General features: G+C 43.6%; 1 protein-coding gene across 1 annotated transcript in view; it reads left to right on the top strand.

Moving 5' to 3' along the window:
* Positions 1-243: 243 nt before the first annotated feature.
* The window catches only part of LOC136571764 (neurexin-3-like), a 114,434-nt gene continuing 95,766 nt past the window's right edge, over positions 244-18,911 (top strand). Inside the window, exons 1-3 of the mRNA XM_066572393.1 lie at positions 244-952; positions 16,448-16,465; positions 17,372-17,401. Of these exons, the coding sequence (XP_066428490.1) occupies positions 244-952; positions 16,448-16,465; positions 17,372-17,401 (757 nt within the window). The remainder of the gene's footprint in view (positions 953-16,447; positions 16,466-17,371; positions 17,402-18,911) is intronic.

The raw sequence follows: 18,911 nt of genomic DNA, 5'->3' as shown, positions 1-18,911 counted from the left end.
TTAACAGCATATTTCTCTTTCTTTTCCCTATAGATGTGAATGTGGATTGATTACACTCCGAAGACCTAGAACAGTTTTTCTGCACAACCTTCTGCTGTTGAGCAGTTGTGAGAGAAGACTGTTCTGCTGAAGTGTAGCTGGAAAGGCTGAAGAAGAATTGATACCTGTGCTGTCTTTCTGAAGATCCTGGATTTTTCTTATATTCATTCTTTTTCCTCCTCCTCTGTCCTCCTTCATATCACCATGTCCTCTGGCCTTTGCTCTTTCAGCCTCACTCTTCACTTAAGCTTTCTTCTGGGCTCTGTTTTAGGCTTGAGCTTAGGACTTGAGTTTATGGGACTTCCCAACCAGTGGGCTCGCTACCTACGCTGGGATGCCAGCACCCGCAGTGACCTCAGCTTCCAGCTCAGGACCAACGTTTCCACCGGCCTTCTGCTCTACTTTGATGATGGTGGCATCTGTGACTTCCTCTGCCTCTCTCTGGCAGATGGCAGAGTTCAACTGCACTTCAGTATTGATTGTGCTGAAACCACAGTTCTAAGTGATAAGAAGGTGAACGATGGCGGCTGGCACTTTCTAATGGTCAGTCGAAATAGGCTGAGGACCACAATGGTTCTAGATGGGGAGGCTATACCTGCAGAGGTCCGACCACAGAGGCAGAACATGAATATTGTTAGTGACCTCTTTGTAGGTGGCGTACCAGGGGATATACGCTCCGATGCTCTAACACACAGTACAGTCAGGGACATACCCATGTTCTCTGGATATTTACAGGACCTCAAGTATGGCAACTCAGAGCCAAAGCTGCTTGGGAGTCACCAAGTGCGTTTTGATGTGGAGGGGCTGTGTACCAATAATCCTTGTGAGAATGGAGGTGCTTGTCTGTTGCTTGATGGAGAACCTACCTGTGACTGTACAGCAACTGGCTATGTGGGCAAGTTCTGCTCTGAAGGTAAGCAGGATTGAGACTCTATAGAATGATACTATGTTCTCATGGGGAGGGGTGGGTTTGTTGTGGGTTCTGCTTGGAAAAATTTACCACAAACTAAGTTCAATGCAAGTGAATGTTTTTGTTTTTTTTGCAGCAAACTTTATTATCTTGTGGAAGGGTAGTGCATTTCACAGCAAATTTCACTTTTTGGCACTGTAAAGTGTGAAACACAGTCAAATCCATTTTAGATCAGGAGTATGTTGCAATTTTTTGTGGATTTCATTGCAACTTTGCTGGGGATTTTTCTGCAACAGCGTAGCCACAAAGGGTTTGTCTAACCCCAGACAACCCCTTTAAGTGTGCAACTGCTGTAGGATCATCTCCCAGCAGCGTGACATACAGCTGATTTTTGCTGAGGGGAACCAATTGGTTGTAAGGAAGGGCCCTCTATCATGTCCATATGCCATTTTAAGGCATAAGAACAGGGGTTGGCTTAATGAGAAAGCCCATTTAACTGGGGCTATAAACGTAATAAAATATTAGGATTGTCAGCAGTCTGTCATGTCCACGGGCGGTTTTTCGCTGCCTGTTACGCATGCATTGCACGGCCGCGTGATAGGTGGTGAATGGAGTCAATAAAAGTCAATGGACTTTCATTGATCTATGCACGTGTGTGTAGACCCTGCTTGTAGATACTCGCAAGAAATAGTTTGCAGCGTGCTCTATGTCTCTGCAAGCCCTATACATTTGTATAGGCAGCATATGCAACGCTGTCTATATGCAATACATTGCGTATCAGTAGAGTTTTCATACACAAAGCCACTAGGAAACAAAGGGATGATTTTTTTTTTGATTTTTTTTTTAAAGTGTTTCATTGCACATGACCATGTGCGTGTGATAAACAGGCATGCGCAGTACACTCGCAGCCATATGCGGTCTCTGCTGGCAGACCTGCTATTTACAAATACTGGTAAAACACTGTGGGGGACCCTCCGTGTTTTACCAGTACGGCCGTGGACATGACGCCTAACACAATGTGAAAATTGTAGTTTTCATACACTGGAATTCCCTTGATATATGGAAGTTTCGAAGCCCTGCCAATCAAAACACAGTTTCTCTGTAGTGTGTGAGAGATAAGGTGTTTGAAGAACCTTTCACACGGGACAGAATAGGTCGCATGACGCAGCAGGCCGCGATAAATTCTGCACCAAGGTCCGCAGACTACCTGCCTATTTTTATGTGGAATTAAAAATTTCTTAAAACTGTGGATTTGGCTGCGCTCTGCAGTGTAATTCCGTCCTATATGAAGGGTTCCTGAGGGAGCTTCCTTTGCTCCACACATGTCAAATGGGGGAATTTTTCTGTTTGTAAACCATTAAATGATATGGCTGGCTGTAAGAAAATTCTGCAGTTGCTGCTTCCCCGTTGTGTAGGTCCCAGACTTGTAGACAAACATGAACTGGCGATTGGGATTTGCTCTTACAGCCGCAATGTTGTGTTCCATAGATAACACTTTGCGTGCTGTGAATGGCAGAAGTGTTGAGGGATTGTCTTAGACTGACTGATACAGTCTGCGTTCCTATTTTTTTGAGATTTTAGATACTTGCCGTGGAGATAATCGCGCACAGTCTTCCCTGGGAGGCTGTGACATTTACCTCTGAGGCTTAAAGCAGGACTCTGGTGAAAAATGTAATTCTCTGCACAGACAGCTGCTATGACAATAAGGCCTCCTTCCCACGAACGGATTTCCGCCGCGTAATTCGCGGCGAAAATCCGCTGCGTTGCCCGCAGCTATTAGGTTCTATTGAACCTAATAGCACAATGCTCACGATGCGTAATTCCACCGCGGAATTACGCACCGCGATTTCTCCCGTCCTCACCCGCAGCATGCTCTATTTTCTGCGGGTGAGGACGGGCTGTACGCACTGACGGCTTCCATTGCAGTCAATGGAAGCCGTCCGTTCACGCTATCTCCCGCTGTCACCAGCGGGAGATAGCGTGAAAAAACGCTTTCCCGCCCACCGCCGCGCGTCATATGACGCCATATGACGCGCACGGCCGCGTCACGTGACACGGCCGGTGACGCGCGGCGGTGGGCGGTGACGGGCGGTGACGTGGCGGCGGTGGGCGGGGAAGCGATTTCACGCTATCTCCCGCAGGTAAGTATAGGGGCTCTGGGGGGCGCCGTGACGGGCTTCGCAGCGGAATATTACGCTGCGGAGCCCGTCACGCTCGTGGGAAGGAGGCCTAAAGATACACCTGTAGGTACTATATGTATTTTTTATTAACATTCTTTTCACCCTGAAAAAAAAAGTGCCTTGCTTCCTTTTCTTTGGGTCACGTGATGCTATAGTGACCCTTTTATGCTTTCCTGTTTCTGTAGCAGCCGGGGGTCACCATCTGCCTATGTGACCCACTTTCTGCAGACTACAAACTTGTGTCATCCACCGCACGCTGCCGGAATGCCACCAAGATCTCTGGACATATAGTACCTCCTGTACTGTGTGATTTGCCGATAGGAAAACAAAAAAGCAGGAAGAAAGTTGAAAATGCTTTCTGATTTGAAAATTTGAGAAGTTGAATGATGGAAACAAAGTATCTTATTAGACTACCAATTTAATGGTACTGGAATGCTCATTTTATCAGATAAATATGAAATCAAGCAATTCTTGCCTCCCCTTTACCACCTTTAAAACAAAAACAAAAAAACACAATACCACATGCTTTGTGTAAACTTTGTCCTTAGCATGTTTCATTTGGTAGTTACTGCACTGTGGGATAAAGATAAGAGCTGCGCTGGATCCGGAGAGGTGAGAAAATTTCTTTTTTCCTCTCCATGGCCACGGGCACACACGGATTCTACTGCGGGATTCAGCAGTGAAATCCATGGGTGCAAGTGGACATGAGGCCTAATCCACTCAAGTATCAAAGTGTTGTGCGAGCTACTGAATGTATAGAAATCTTTGCCTCTCTGCAATGAAAACATATGCTGCACTAGTAATTATGACTTTTTACTAATGCACAATTTGCTTACTGCATCCTCTCCGTAGTTAGGCACGCTTAAATTGGTGTACAATTCTGCAGCAGCAAACTCCGCTGCGTCGTAACAGAATAATTCAGCCCACGTGAAAGAGCCCTTAGTATAACTTCTTACTTTAAGGCCTCATGTCCACTGGCTAAATGGAATTGCAGATTCCACAGCGGATTTTGCCCATAGGGAATCATTGGCCATCCGCGGTCCATTAAATTGATTTTTGCACCCGCGGATGGCATTTTAAAAGAATTGCGTTTTTCACGCGTGGGAGAAAAATCGCGGCATGCTCCATTTTGCGCGGATCGGCAACATTGCTATCACATTGATAGCAATGTGTGCGGATATCTGCATGCCAAAAAATACCATTTAAAGCAAATCCGCGCGGAATCCGCTCCGGAAATCGGCGGCAGATTCTGCGCGGATTGTATTTTTCGAGTGGACACGAGGCCTAAAACGTCTAGTAATTAAAGTCCATCTGGCACCAAACTGTTTTTAGTTTTAGAATGTCTGCAAGGGCTCATTCACACAGGTGGAGTTATCCTGCCTGGATGCAGAGAAATTTGCAGAACTATAGAAATTTCTGCACCAATATCTGCATGCCCGCCTCCGAATTTGCATGCAGAAAATGTGCCTGCAATTATGCATCAAAATCTGCAGGTGGCCAGCAAATTCCTCTACATCCTGGAAGAATAATTCAACCCAAGTGAAAGAACCCTAAGAGGTTCACACGGCCAGAATTGCTCTGCAACAAATTGTGCAATATGCCATCCTGGAATTTTGTGCCCAAATCCGCATGGTTAAAACTGGATTTTGATGCGGAATTGCCAGCAGAATTCTGCCTTTTTTTAATTCCACAAAGGGCATATTCCGCTTCTATGAAAGCACCCTGAGAGTCCTAGTTAAATAAAGTGCATTTGTGACGTAACCGTTGCAAGTTTTCAGTATGTCTATTTCAGAACGTGTTGCGTATTTTCAAAGCCACAGCCTGTATTTATATGGCATATTTGTGCCAGATTTTTGCATAGTAAGGCCGGCTTCACACGAACATATTTACATGTGCAATATGCAGTGAATAGAACATGCTCTATTTTCTTGCGTATTTACATACCAAAGATCCCCAGAGAAGTCAATGGGGGTGTGAAAATGCGCATGTTATACGCGAGGAAATGCGTGATACACTGTGTAATTCCATTGGAAAAAGAACACATCTGGAAGTAATTATCCATTTCAATCGGTGCGTTTGTTTGAACATGCCCTGCGGCCAGAAAAAGTACAGAAAATACACAGATATGTGTGCAAAAACGCCGCACTGACGCGCGTGCAATTGCTTTTAAGCTTACGTGAAGCAGGCCTAAAGAATGACATTTTTAATAAATTCAAAGCAAAATTTGCTTCAAAATCTGCATGCAACCTATGAGGGGTACCCAAAAGTAAAAGGAATTAATTTATTCAAATTATTATTTATTTGTACATTTAAAAGCTTCAGTCTGCTTCAAAGTGCTCTCCATTGGAAGCAATATATTCCTTCAAATGTTTTTTTCCACTGCTCAAAGCATTTTTAAAAAACTTGTCGTTATTAAAAATTTTTAGTGCTTGTGCCGCGATTTGTTTCACCTCCTCAACATCAGCAAAATGTTTTCCCTTTTAACCCAATAAAATAAATAAATAAAAAATCACACTGGGTGCTTATTCAGACAGGCGTATATCGGTTGGGTTTTCACGCCCGGCCGAAATACACTGCCCCTCTCCAAGGGGAGGAGGCACGATGGACCGGAAGCTAGTGCACTAAGCTCCTGTCCCCTTTCTGTCCCTCACCACTATTTGCAATAGGAGGGTTGGGACGGGGCGGAGCTAAGTTCCGCTCCCGCCAACTCCCATTGCAAACAGTGTAGAGGGGGCGGGAGCTCGGCACACTAGCTCCCATCTCGTCTCCTCCCCTTGCAGAGAGGGGCAGCATATATTGGCCGGGTGTCAAAACAGAGGGTGAGGTCATGCAGTTTTTCAAAAATTGCATAACACACAGCGCTGTGTGCACAGGTGCGTTGTCATGATAGAAGAACTAGTCACCTCAAATTGGGACGTTTTCTCCGTACATCATGACACAACATTTTAACTAAAAACTTTGCTTGACTATTTGGTTAACTGAGTTGCAAATTCTGAGCGCGCTGTCCCTCTCACATCAAAGAATGAAATGAGAATTATTTTCACCATTGACTTCACTTGTATGAATCAGCCAAGACAAAGTGGGCGAAATACTGAACATCTTGTTGCCAAAAAAATAAAAATAATTGCTGCAGCTGAACGCAACCTTCCCCAATGGGGTTGGCTGGAATACGGTCTCAAAAGGGTTCCACAGACATTCGCCTAGCAAAACAAGCCTGTACTAACGGTAGTAACACCCCGCCCACCAGAAGAAGATTCCTGTTTCTTTTGGGTACCCCCTTGTATATGGAATTTTGCGCAGATTCATGGAAAATTGCCACATGTGAACTTGATTTTTAAGAGAATATGTTGGGTACATCTGCACCCATAAAATAGCTATCAGTCTACCTATACATAGAGGAAAGCTATATCCCTCACCTTGGTAGAAGGGAACCTGAACCTTAGCAACTAATCCACGGTGCAAAAGTAAGGGAAGGTTCATTTTCATAGGTATTCCTGGACTAATGTTGGAATAGCGCCACCTGCTTTTTCTATTGAAGAGCCTTTCGGAATCTAGTCCACCTGCATAAATGTTCCAAGGTTGACCCACTTACTTACTCTTGCTTCTGTACAGCGGAAAAAGCAAGACTAAGCAGGACACAGACTATAAGCAGCAGGTGGCGCTATTCTAACCTTAGTCCTGGAATATCTGGGGATATGGTGTGCGTCCCCACATGCAGGTAGCAGCTTGCGGGCGGGTCTCTGCTGACCTTATTGGCACTTTCATTGGCAGCTGTAGCTGGACAGAATCTCGGGGGGGGGTTTCTGTATGTGGGAACACACCCATAAACTTTTTGTTTTCTAAAAAAGTGAAAGTGCAGAAAATGTTTATAGTTATGGGCTGAATTTAACTATAAACAATGATTTTTGTGGGACAATCCATTTAAATGTCAAGCTGTGGCAACCGTGTGTACTCCTGCAGCTCAGCAGTTAACATTGGAAAGTCCTGGTCTGAAAGCCTATGGAGCCATTGTGTTATCAGTTTTTGTGCCTTTTGATCAAGAGTACCTGGTTCCGTTATTTAGAGACTGCAAATTGTCACAGTTGTATGCTTACATTTTTGGATGTCCAGTATGAACAGGTGAAATACATCTCTTTCATAGTTCACCTTTTAAGAACTAACTAATAATGACCTTACAAAATGCCTCAGTTTGTATGTTGCTTCATAAGTTCACCCTGCATCTTAATAAGGGTGCATTCAGACAACCGTATATCGGCCGGCTATTCACGCCCAGCCGATATACGGCGTCTCTCTCTGCAGGGGGAGGAGGCTGGAAGAGTCGGGAGCAATGCTCTGAGCTCCCGCCTTCTCTCTGCCTTCTCTCCACACCCTCTCCCCCTCTGCACTATTTGCAATGAGAGGAGACAGGGCGGGGCTAAGTTTTGGAAATTTGCTCCGCCCCGTCCCGCCAGGGGGGTGGAGAGGAGGCAGAGAGGGGGCGAAAGCTCAGAGCACTGCTCCTGGCTCTTCCAGCCTCCTGCCCCTGCAGAGAGAGACGCCATATATATGGCCGTCTGAATGCACCCTAACTCCTATTTTTATACAACTTCACCTATTGATTATAACCTCCTCCTTGGGCTAATTTCACACAGGCGAGCGCGATATCGGGGTGTGCAATTCCCCCCCAAAGTGCTATGGGAAACAATGGGAGATTCCACTCATGGGAACGCCCAAAAATAAATCATGCTGTGTTTTCTTGGGGTTTTTTTTCCAGAAGAATGGATTTTAAATTCTTGTGAGTTGTGTGCACTACATTGCATAAAACTCATGAGTTTCTCGTTCGTGTGAATAAGCCCTTAAACTTGTATTTCTCTGTGTGCCTCATCCTAATGGCATCTGTTTGTCCATATAACACCATTACTTGGTCTGTTTTACTCCTTTATTGCTATTTAGAACCCTTACTTGATAGAAGACCTCGTATTATCGCATTTCTATTTCTTACCTGTAATAGTGTTGTGTGGATATTACATGTAGTGATTTTCTTTTGGTACATTATTTCGATAATTAGTAATAGAAGAGGTCTCTGAACAATATCCTCTTCTGGGGATCTAGACAGTCTGCGTTTCTCAGTAGTCTGGAAACTGTTTTGAAGCTCTAACTTATAACAGTCCTATAGAAAAGCTTGTGGAACTGGCTGTACCACCAGAATAATGAAAAGTTGGGATGTCTTCAGTTCACATGGCCAAAATTTGTACATTTTTGAGCAATACAGATGTATGATTTCTCTGGGTTCCAATGGTCTCCAATGAAGGGTCTAGTAAATGTATACTATCCTACCAAAAGTATAGTAGGATACATTCACATTCCCTGAACCATAAGACATAAGATGCCTTCCCTTGGAGGTGTCGGCCATAGTTTGTGATGGAACTGTACACTATTGGATAAAACTGATTTTGCTGCCGCTGACAAGCCGTCCAACACGAAGTGCAATGCATCAAACCGTCTATAATGGTGCAAGGAGCGTAGTCCTTGGCAGTTGAGCAATGGAAGAACGTTTTATGAAGTGACACGTCACGTTACTCCGTCTTCAAATCAGATGAGTGTACCTGGGTGTGAAAGATGCCTGGGGAACGCCTTAGGCCCGAGTGTGTTGTGCCAACAGTTGGGTACGATGTACGTTCTGTTATGGTCTCGGTCTGTTGGTTGTAGGGGTGACCACCACGAACACGGAGGTGTACCCTGCCATTCTAGACAATAATGTGCTGCCGACAATGTGACAATATTAATGGAAATCGTCGGCAATACTTCCAGCAAGACAACGCGCCTTGTCACATACCCAACACTGTTTTACGTTGGTTTGAGAATGAGAATGTTCCATGACTGGACTGCACAGAGCTCCAACCTGATCCCTACTGAGCATTTTTTTTTTAGATGAACAGAAAAGTTAGGTCAAGAAATATTAACAGTTTCTATCATCTTTCAGAAAACTTGACAGACTTTTTTTTTTAGGATGAATGGAGGGAAATATCAGTTGAAGTGTATTAGATGTTAGTAGAAAGTGCCATGGAGAACATCTGATTGTCACTAAGGTTCCTTTACATGGGGTGACTGTCGGTGTTAAAAACGTAGCAAAATCCGCACAAACTGATATCCGCATCTGCGCTGCATCTTACGGACAATTTTGTCTCGTGTGAAATGCCTCTTTGGGCCCCTGTAAATAAATACTACTTTTGATTCTTGCTCAGGTGTCCAATTAATTTTGTTAGGATAGTGTACTTTTCTTGTGCATTGGTGCCTTTTTCTGCATTGTGCTGACAATAACCTAATTTTTAACCATTACTTACCATTATCTCTTTTAGGAAACAAACTATGGTTGAAATTTTGTTTTAGACTGTAAAAGTTAATGTCTTGCCTTAATTACAGGTACCTAAGAAGCAGAGCCCATGTAGCTACTCCAGTCTGGGAGAGCCTTGTTATTGTTCTTACATTACTATCTCAGGCTGTGGAGTTTTTCTTCTTTGTTGCTTTCATGTGTGTTATTTCATGGAAAATGTTCCCTAAACATACCTTTTTTGCTTCCTTTCCCATAAAACAGACAAGGAGCCTTCTACTCTGGCAGAGGAGGGGTTAATAGTGAAATGTGGTTTTGCTTATTGCGCATCAATAATCTCTTCCTATTCTGACTCACTTGGCTGAGCACCTTCCCCATCATGGTCCAGACCCTATCAGGGTCCCGTCTGGGAGGCAGATTGCCCCAATTGATCATTGGACAGGAGAAATCTCTCTTGCTTAATGTTCCATTATAGAATCATTTGTTATAATGAAATCTCCCGTGTGTCCAGAGGGGATCAGCCCTTAATGTGGGGGTGCGGGCACTACAGGGTGGGATTAGCAGTGGGGTTTTGGCATGCAGATGAGAGCTGTGACATAGAGACATTCAGTATTGTTTTTGGAAGCCCACAGATAATGAGGATTAGGAAGTCATCTGTGTTTGTACTGTAATGAGGTCACCCCCCCATACACATCACATGACAAGGGTCTGGTTTAACTGTTAAGCAATCATCTAGTTTGATTAAATGACTTTGTCTACTGCCCTGTCGTTTGAGTGACTGTTTCTAGTGTTTTGTAGCGAGACCCCTGGACATTCAACGCACTTGATGTTTTACTGCTAGTAAAGAGTTAACAAATGCATTTCTTACATGTATAAATGCGGAATTGGCATCAGATGTGGATACAGTGGATAAAAGATCAAACTGACTACTAAATCCACTGAGCTCAGCAGTTAATTTGCTCTGCTTCTAATACCACTAGAGGTAAATATTTAATACCCAGGTGACTTGCTGGCCTTTTATTCAGGTTTCCAGTGTGTTATATGATACATTCTCGCTGAGCGCCATCAGGGTCCGCTCTGCCTTGTGCAAACAACTTCTGGATGCTGTCAGTAAAAGAGAGGGATGTGTATTTCTATGACCCCCCTCCCCACTGACAGCAACAGGAGGCAAAAAAAATGTAGTCCCAAAAGTTAGTTGTCTATTAACCCCTTCATGACTGCAATACACCTTTTTACTGATTTCACTAATGGGCTTTAAACCTGCATATATGTCTCTTTAAGGTGGTGGCTTGACTGACAACTGACAGCGGAGGGAGCTCAAATCCTTGAGCAAATTACTTGAGCGAGTATTGCCATTTTTGAGTATATGCCTGCTTGCCCAAAAAGATTCGGGGGGCGGCGGGGGGATCTCTGTCTTTCTCTTTCTCTCTTTCTCTCCCCCCCCCCCCCCCCCCCCGCTGCAAAATGCTGACAGCCGCCCGGGAGCTCCGCTGTGCTGTCGCTCCCTCACTGTCCGAATACGCAGGGCACTCCAACGCCGCTTAGGCGCTGTAATTATGTGCCAGGACCTGACAGGGGGGAGTGGCCAGCATGTCTAAATGCTGTATCTTGTCGCCACCCACTCTTCCGGTGGTGTCAAGATACACTAATACTCCATGTAACTCTGCCTATTAGACCCCACCTCCCGCAGAGTCTAATAGGCTGCTGTCACAGGTTAGTGGAATGCACTACATCAGTAAAGAAGTTTTTTTTTTTTAATTTCTTGAAGGAGACTGGTATTACTACAGCATGTGTCCACATTGCCATTTAGCATGTGTCCACATGAGGTTTTTAATTAAAAAAAATGGTCAAGAAACCATGTCAAACAACAAGAAAACAAAAATAAGTTCTTGTTGTTTGACATTGTTTCTTGACAGGTTCTTTTTTAAAAACCCTACGTGGACACATTCTAAATGGCAATGTGGACACATGCTGTAGTAATACCAGTCCCCTTCAATGAATAAAAAATACTGGCAAAAAAGTTCAATAAAGCTTAATTGAAAGATAAAAATCCATATAAACAAAAAAAATGTATCCTCTCCACAGAAACCAGTTTTAAATATATAAAATACAAACAAAAATGTTAAAAAAGCAACACATAACAGGTATTACCGGATTCATAGTGACCCAGACAATGAAAATATTTTTTTATGCTTCTTGCATGGTGAATGCGTAAAAAAAATTTTGGAGTTTAATGCCAGAATTTTTTCTTTTGTTTGCCTTCAAAAAAACACACTAAAAAGCAATCCAGAAGTCATATGTAGCCCAAAATAGTACCAATAAAAACTACAACTCTTCCTGCATAAAACATATATAGATTAGAGATGAGCGAACGTACTCGGTAAAGCACTACTCGTCCGAGTAATGTGCTTTATCCGAGTATCTCTCCGCTCGTCCTGAAAGATTCGGGGCGCTCCGCTGCTGACAGGTGAGTCGCAGCGGGGAGCAGGGGAGAGCGGGCGGGAGAGAAGGAGAGAGAGATCTCCCCTCCGTTCCTCCCCGCTCTCCCCTGCAGCTCCCCGCTCTGCAGCGCGTCCCGAATCTTTCAGGACGAGCAGAGAGGTACTCGGATAAAGCACATTACTCGGACGAGTAGTGTTTTACCGAGTACGTTCGCTCATCTATATTATAGATCCATTGTCAGAAAAATATAAATGTTATGTGTCTTAGGGCTTATTTACGCGAGTGTATTTTGGCGGGCGTTTTTTTTTTAACGGCCAGCCGATATACGCTTCCATCTAGGCAGTCTCCCCCCCCCCCCCCCCCCGAGTGGTTTGCAATGGGAGTGGGCGGGAAGGAGGGGAGCTAAGCCCCCACCCTGTCCCCATAGCCAGCAATGGAGTTTAGCTCCGCCCCCCATTGGAAACGCAGGACTGGAGGAGAGAGGTAGAGAGCTGGTGAGGGGAGGGAAGGGAGTAGAGATGAGCGAGCATACTCGCTAAGGCAAACTACTCGAGCGAGTAGTGCCTTATTTGAGTACCTGCCCACTCGTCTCTAAAGATTCGGGTGCCGGCTGGGTAGAGCGGGGAGGAACAGAGGGGAGATCTCTCTCTCTCTCTTTTTTTTTTTCCCGCTCCCCCCTGCTCACTCCCGCAACTCACTGCTCACCCGCGCCGGCAGCCTAATTTTTAGAGACGAGCGGGCAGGTACTCGCATAAGTCACCACTCGCTCGAGTTGTTTGCCTTAGCGAGTATACTCGCTCATCTCTAGAAGGGAGGAACTGCCCAGATGGAAGCTTATATCGGCCGGGCTTGAAAACCTTACCGATATAAGCTTGTGTAAATAAGCCCTTAGAACGAGGCAATGAAGATTCAACTTTTTTTTTTTCTTTTAAAAACGCATTTTATAGTGCAAAAGTAGTAAAAAAAATAGTTTTAAAAATCTACATAAAATTGGCATTGCAGTATTTGCGCTGATCCAGATAAGAAAGCCATGTTATTTTAGCCGAATGGTGAACGCTGTAAACACAGGTGGAGTTTCGGGATGTCCATCTAACCCCCCCCCCTTCCCCCCGGAAAAAATGTATTAAGTCATACAATACATGATATTACCCCAGAGTGCCTGTAAAATAAATAAAATATATATCACATATATACTTTTTTTTTATCTTGGGAGGAGTCGTGCAAGTCCTCATACAGCTTTCTCAACAAGTTATGATGAACCATGCAATGATGAGAATCGCTTGGTTCCTACGACACAAAGTAGGCTAGTCTCAAAGGTCACGTATATCTTATTAGTGAGGAATTCACGGGGTGTGCACATAGCCTGTAAGGCAGCCACGGACACCATGCCAGTCTTACTATAAATCCATAGGCAGACTATGTGCTGCTTTATTTTACCTTCTAAGCAATGTTTTCTGGAGGGGGACATCTCCCTAAGACGTCTTTCAGCATGCCATAATATATTTTCCTCTGTGTGCTTCCATATAAAACTGGAGGCCTAGATGTACAATATGGTTGAATAGCGTCTGAGTACCATAATTCTAGATCCATACAGCACAGATCTGTAATACAGTTGTGTATTTCATGCTTAACATAAAGTGAATAACAACCGTACATATATCCAGAATAAATCCTATAGCGCATTGTGGAGGGGGCTGGGAAAATGTCATCTGTGTCCTGCTGGAAACCAACCCTTCTCAGATTAACCATGGCAGACAGGAATTGGGTCACAAATCTTGTGCTCCTGTATTACAGGAGTTGCAGGGGCTGCAGGGACAATAGGAGGCATGTAGGGGTTTACATGTTATCTTATAGCTCCATTAGGCTACATTCACACAAGCGCAAATACTATACGTTGCAAAACGCACACGAATATGAACTCCATTCTTTTGAACGGTGTTTTTCCTCACAGCGATGCTGTGAGGTAAAGAAGTTGTTGCATGTCCTGTTCGCGTCCTTCAGAACGCATCGCCCATTGTTTTCTGTGAGACAGTCAAACACATTGCAGGCTGTGCAATGTGCACGCGAGTGCAATGTGGTGTTTCCCATTGAAAGCAATGGGAAAAAACTTGCTGATCCTCTGATGTGCGTGAAACAAGCGCCGCAGGATCGCAATTTCACTGAAGTGATGCGAGGCGGTTTTGCATGAAAAATGCCTTGTATCTGCAGGTAAAACGCACATTGACAAGAACGATATCCGCCCGGGTTTTTCGGCCCGATAATCGTGCTCGCCCGTGTGAATGTAGCCTTTAAGGCCTTTTTCAGCTCTAAAAAACTGATTCTTTCCTCAGGAAAGGTCATCAGTAGTGGAATATTGGCCTTTTGGACATTGATGCTCGCTAGGCTGCTTTGTACAAGCAGAAGGCAGAAATCTGGTACATTGTGCAGTGGTCTGATGTAATATTACGGGCACAGATCCCATTCACTTCAGTAATCCCTTAAACTTTTAGGACACTTTATGTATAAAATACAGAAGGGTTAAATGTATAGCATAGACATAAACAAGCAAACCCACCCTGACTAAATTAATGTTTTTTTTTTTTTTTTTTCACATTTAACACCCCCTTCCCCAAACAATCATTTAATTGAACTATTTACCATGGCCCGTTTCAGCGCTTGGGTAACTTGTGGTGTTGACGGGTCTTCTGGCCCTGGGGTTGTCCTATATACAGGTCACGTGGTCTAATAAGGGTGCTTTCACACATGGCGCTATAGAATATTTTGCCAAGTGAAGAAGTTCTAACATGCAGATTTTGGCAGCAAAATGTTCTGCATAGTCTTGCGGAGTATTCCGTTGCATCTGAAAGCACATTACCTTTCCCCGCACACTAACATATATTTTCTAAAGGCCTATGACGACATGCACATTGGCAGTTTTTTTCAGACAGACGGATGTTCCGTTTTTTTAGCCTTGTGGAGAGACCTAGGCCTGTATATGTCGCTGATATGCCTTATTTTACCATTCAGGTGATATTAGAATAATAGGAATGAATATATATTCATTTTAGATTTCCTATTAGCAGTAGGTTACTTCTAGTCTGTCCAGCAAGACATCCTGGGAGTAGCAGTTCTTTACCATTTTTTTTTTCTTCTGAATTCATATTGTAGACTGCGACACTATAATAGCAGGAACGCTTCACAGGTGACTGTATTTGCTTGGCAATGAACAGGTTAACATGCCCCCTCCTCATACTCTGTGTACTCATATTTCCTAATGATGTTTGAATGGGGACAACAGGATGGGTAAGTGGATGCCAGGCTGCATGTGATGCCAGATCAAATGTCTCAGGAAACACAGGGAATAAAGGTATGAAAGGCAGCGTGGATTAAATATTTATTATCTGCTATATCTATGCCTTCACCTGTGCAGAACTGCAATTATGGTGCAAGATGCATCTTGTCACCGGACGCTCTGCAGGGGACATATGATCGCGATCACACATTGCAAATCACTAACCCCATAAGATTGTAACATGTTCCTCGTCTTGCCTTGTTTCACTAATAATCGCTTTATCTATTGGGATCGCTGCAGGTGTAAGACTTACCTAATGCCGTGTGTACTTACTGCACTGCGTAACTGACTGCAACTTTTATCACTAAAATGCATTACTAGCCTCCTCTGTGCCTTCCAGCTATAAGGCTACATTCACACGGACGAGCACAATATCGCGCCTGCCAACGTGCGTTTTACACGCGGATGTTAGGCGTTTTTCATTCAACATCGCTTCTGTGAAATTGTAATCCTCAGGCACGTGTTTCACGTGCACGAGTGCCATGTGATTTCTTTAAAGGTTCCATTAAAAACAATGGGTGCGGCCAAAAGATAGGACGTGCAGCGTTTTTTTCTTTTTTTTTTAGGAAAAAAGGGGAAAAGAGGAGAAAAAAATTGCTCATTGTTCCTTGAAGTTCATATTCACACGTGTTTTGTGCACTTCGCAACACCCGACTCGCGCAACATTCTCGCTCGTGTGCCTGTAGCCTTAGGCCGCCATTACACTGGTACTGTTAACGCTCGTGAGTAATACCGGCAGCCAGGCTGTACCAGCGCTTGTGGGCTCAGCCTGGCAATTGTCGGAAAAACGCCATTACTAGCGGCTCCCGCCCGCCCCCATGTCATAGCAACCTAATACAACTGTTTCTTGTCTAGAATTGTATCCAAATCAAGAGGAGAAATGACTTCTTTTACATCAAAGAGCACTAAATATGACAAAGCTGTGGAGGTTTAGTTCTACTGTTGATGAACTTGTCGGGCTGGGGGATTTCTGTTTTGCATTGCTGACTTTGATAACCATGAATATTTTCTAACAAATATTCTTTCAGGTGTGCGATGATCTGCTCCCCAGTGGACAGATGCTACAGAGAAGCCTTCGATCCATGCATAGTGACCATCACTTGCATGAGTGCATGTGGGGTGGAGGTGGGGGGTTCTGTACTGTTTGCATGAAATGTCATGTTCCATGCAACAATGATACCGTGTGATCACAGCTTGACTCTTTCTCACTTTCCCTTCTTCCAATGCCACATTAGATGTCAATGACATTCCAGGTGAGTGTCTACATTGTCTAAGGCGAGATGTCCGCTTAGAGTATAGTGAATTAGCTTGAGTTTATTATAAAATGATTAACCAGTCTGAAGTGTATTCATCTCTAAAGAGAGCAGTCGAGTAACCAAGACCCTCTTCATGGCTCCACAGTCACTTACAGGAGTAGGGAAGAATATCGCATATAAAGTCCTTTCAGAGTAATTGTCCTGTTTAGTATATCCCAGGATGCTTTCACAACTTCGTTATGGCTCAGGTTCAAGGTTTCCATCTCTCTACTCACTTTTTTTTTGGTGGGGAAAAACTGGGAATAAAAAAACAAACAAAAAAATAGATCCTTTTCCCCCCATTGTTTTTCAATAGGGATTTCAAAAATGGGGAACGAACGGAAAGGGTTCAGATTTTTGTTTTTTGGACTGGAAAATGACGCAATCTCAAAGGATATTTTTCCATCCCCTCCCCAAAAAATAAAGAAAAACTAACAGAATGGCAGCAAACTGAAGCCTGTCCATTTTATTTTTAAATTCCATTGAAATCAATGAGGAAAAAACGGATCAGTTTTTTTTTTTTCCAGTTTCTCTCCTCCAAAAATGGAGCAGCAAGACAGAAACCGTGAACTGAGCCCCAGTGATGGCAGCCTCAGTGATGGGTGTAAATTTGCTTGAATTTAGTAAGGTATATTGGCCAGCTTAGTTAACTAACTGATGAGGGCGCCTCTTCATCCTGTTGTCCTTTACCTGAAGGCCCAGCTTTCCTGCATGGCTTAGAAAGCTGAGATGAGGTGTGATGAGGATGCCATACTTGTGTCTTAAGTATGTGACTCCACAATCCCCTTTGCTGGGGTATTGTATAACTGGTGTGTAACTTTATTCTTTCTCTTGCTTTCTTTATCTATTCCTCTCTCTCTCAAGGACTGGCCAATCTCATGATTGATGACCAAGGTACGCTCTCCCACCAGGCGCTCTCCTATTTTCATACATTTTTCATTTATTTTGCTGCTTGTGTAATTTTGAATGAATTTCTTCATAGACAAGGATGCATTCATGGGTTGTGTTTGGAACCAATATAGGTTTTGGGATGAGTGCGGGCCAGTTAATGCCCCTTTGGTCCACACCTTCTATCCTTAAGCCACTGTAGTGATTGAGTGTACATGATTTTGAACACAGCACAGACTATAGGGAATGGAGTTAGCCTTTATTAAAAACTAAATTCTCCTGGATAAACAGGAATTCTACTATTGGCTTCCATGGAAAATTTGGCTTTTTTTGCCTAAACAGGGGGCCAGCAATATATATGGTTGCGGTTTCCACCAGTTGAACCGTGAGACCACAGCTTGAACAAACATCACATTATTACAGCCCATCGACTCCCAAGTGAATGATGTCACTGTGACATCAGTGTGTACCTCGTCCCTCAGTGACGTCACTACTTCCAGTGACACATTGCCGCCTCTGTTCTGTGATACCACAAGTCCCCGTCTTCTGTGCTGTGGGCCTGACCATTGTTGTGTGCTGTGTCCATGTGTGCTGTCTCTTTCTTCATACATCATTTTTGATTTGTTACTTTGGGAGCATGCTGTATCTAAAAATGATGTGCCTGACGTTCTTTCTCTCTATATGATGCACGTTTCCTGCTCTCGTGGATTCCACCTGCTGACTATAGGTAGAAGTAAAGGTAGATGACTTGTTCTTTACTCTTATCTGATATCTGTGCCCTGTTATGTGCTATGCATTGTATTACCTGTAACTCTTCTCATGCCCATTCATAATGTGGATTATATGTCATCTGGTGTGTTTTATATTTTGACCTGATATTGGTGATGGGCCTTATGCTCTAGGATTATATAGTAAGAATCTGCAGTGAAGGACTAAATGTTACTGACCAGCATTACTCATATGTGTTGCTATGTAGTAAAAGTGTAAGTATGGGCATCAATGTGTATATCTACTACGTATGTCCGTTTATTATAAATAAGGAAAGGCTTATTCATGAACCTTCTTCATCGTGCTCCTCACGTTATTCTTCACACGATGCTAATTTGTCTGTACACTCGTAGCCATGTTATATCTATCAACTTCATTTTATACTCAGAAAACTTAAGGGTTTTAGCGTATGTGACAGGCTCTGTACTAGGCGTTTTCATTTAATTATTTAGGTGTTTTTTCTTAAATCACAAATCGATTGATGATCGGTGCTATATTATCTGAGGATATTGGATATTTTTTTCCCATGGTAGCAACCTTAGGCAAGTTTCACAGGAGCATATTAAGGTCGCATTTCTGCATCCATAATACAGACGTTTGTCAGAGCCCAACCACCGGGTTTACTGACGCAAAGTGTTACCATCGTAGGAATCTATGATGCTGACAGTTCGGGTCAGTAAACCCCGCAGTCAGGCAGAAATGCAGCCATATTACACTTGTGTGAAATTGGCCTAAGATTCCGGGCTTC

This window comes from Eleutherodactylus coqui, chromosome 6 (assembly GCF_035609145.1).
Source record: "Eleutherodactylus coqui strain aEleCoq1 chromosome 6, aEleCoq1.hap1, whole genome shotgun sequence".
Classification (NCBI taxonomy): domain Eukaryota; kingdom Metazoa; phylum Chordata; class Amphibia; order Anura; family Eleutherodactylidae; genus Eleutherodactylus; species Eleutherodactylus coqui.
This window is presented reverse-complemented; position numbering and strand designations above follow the sequence as displayed.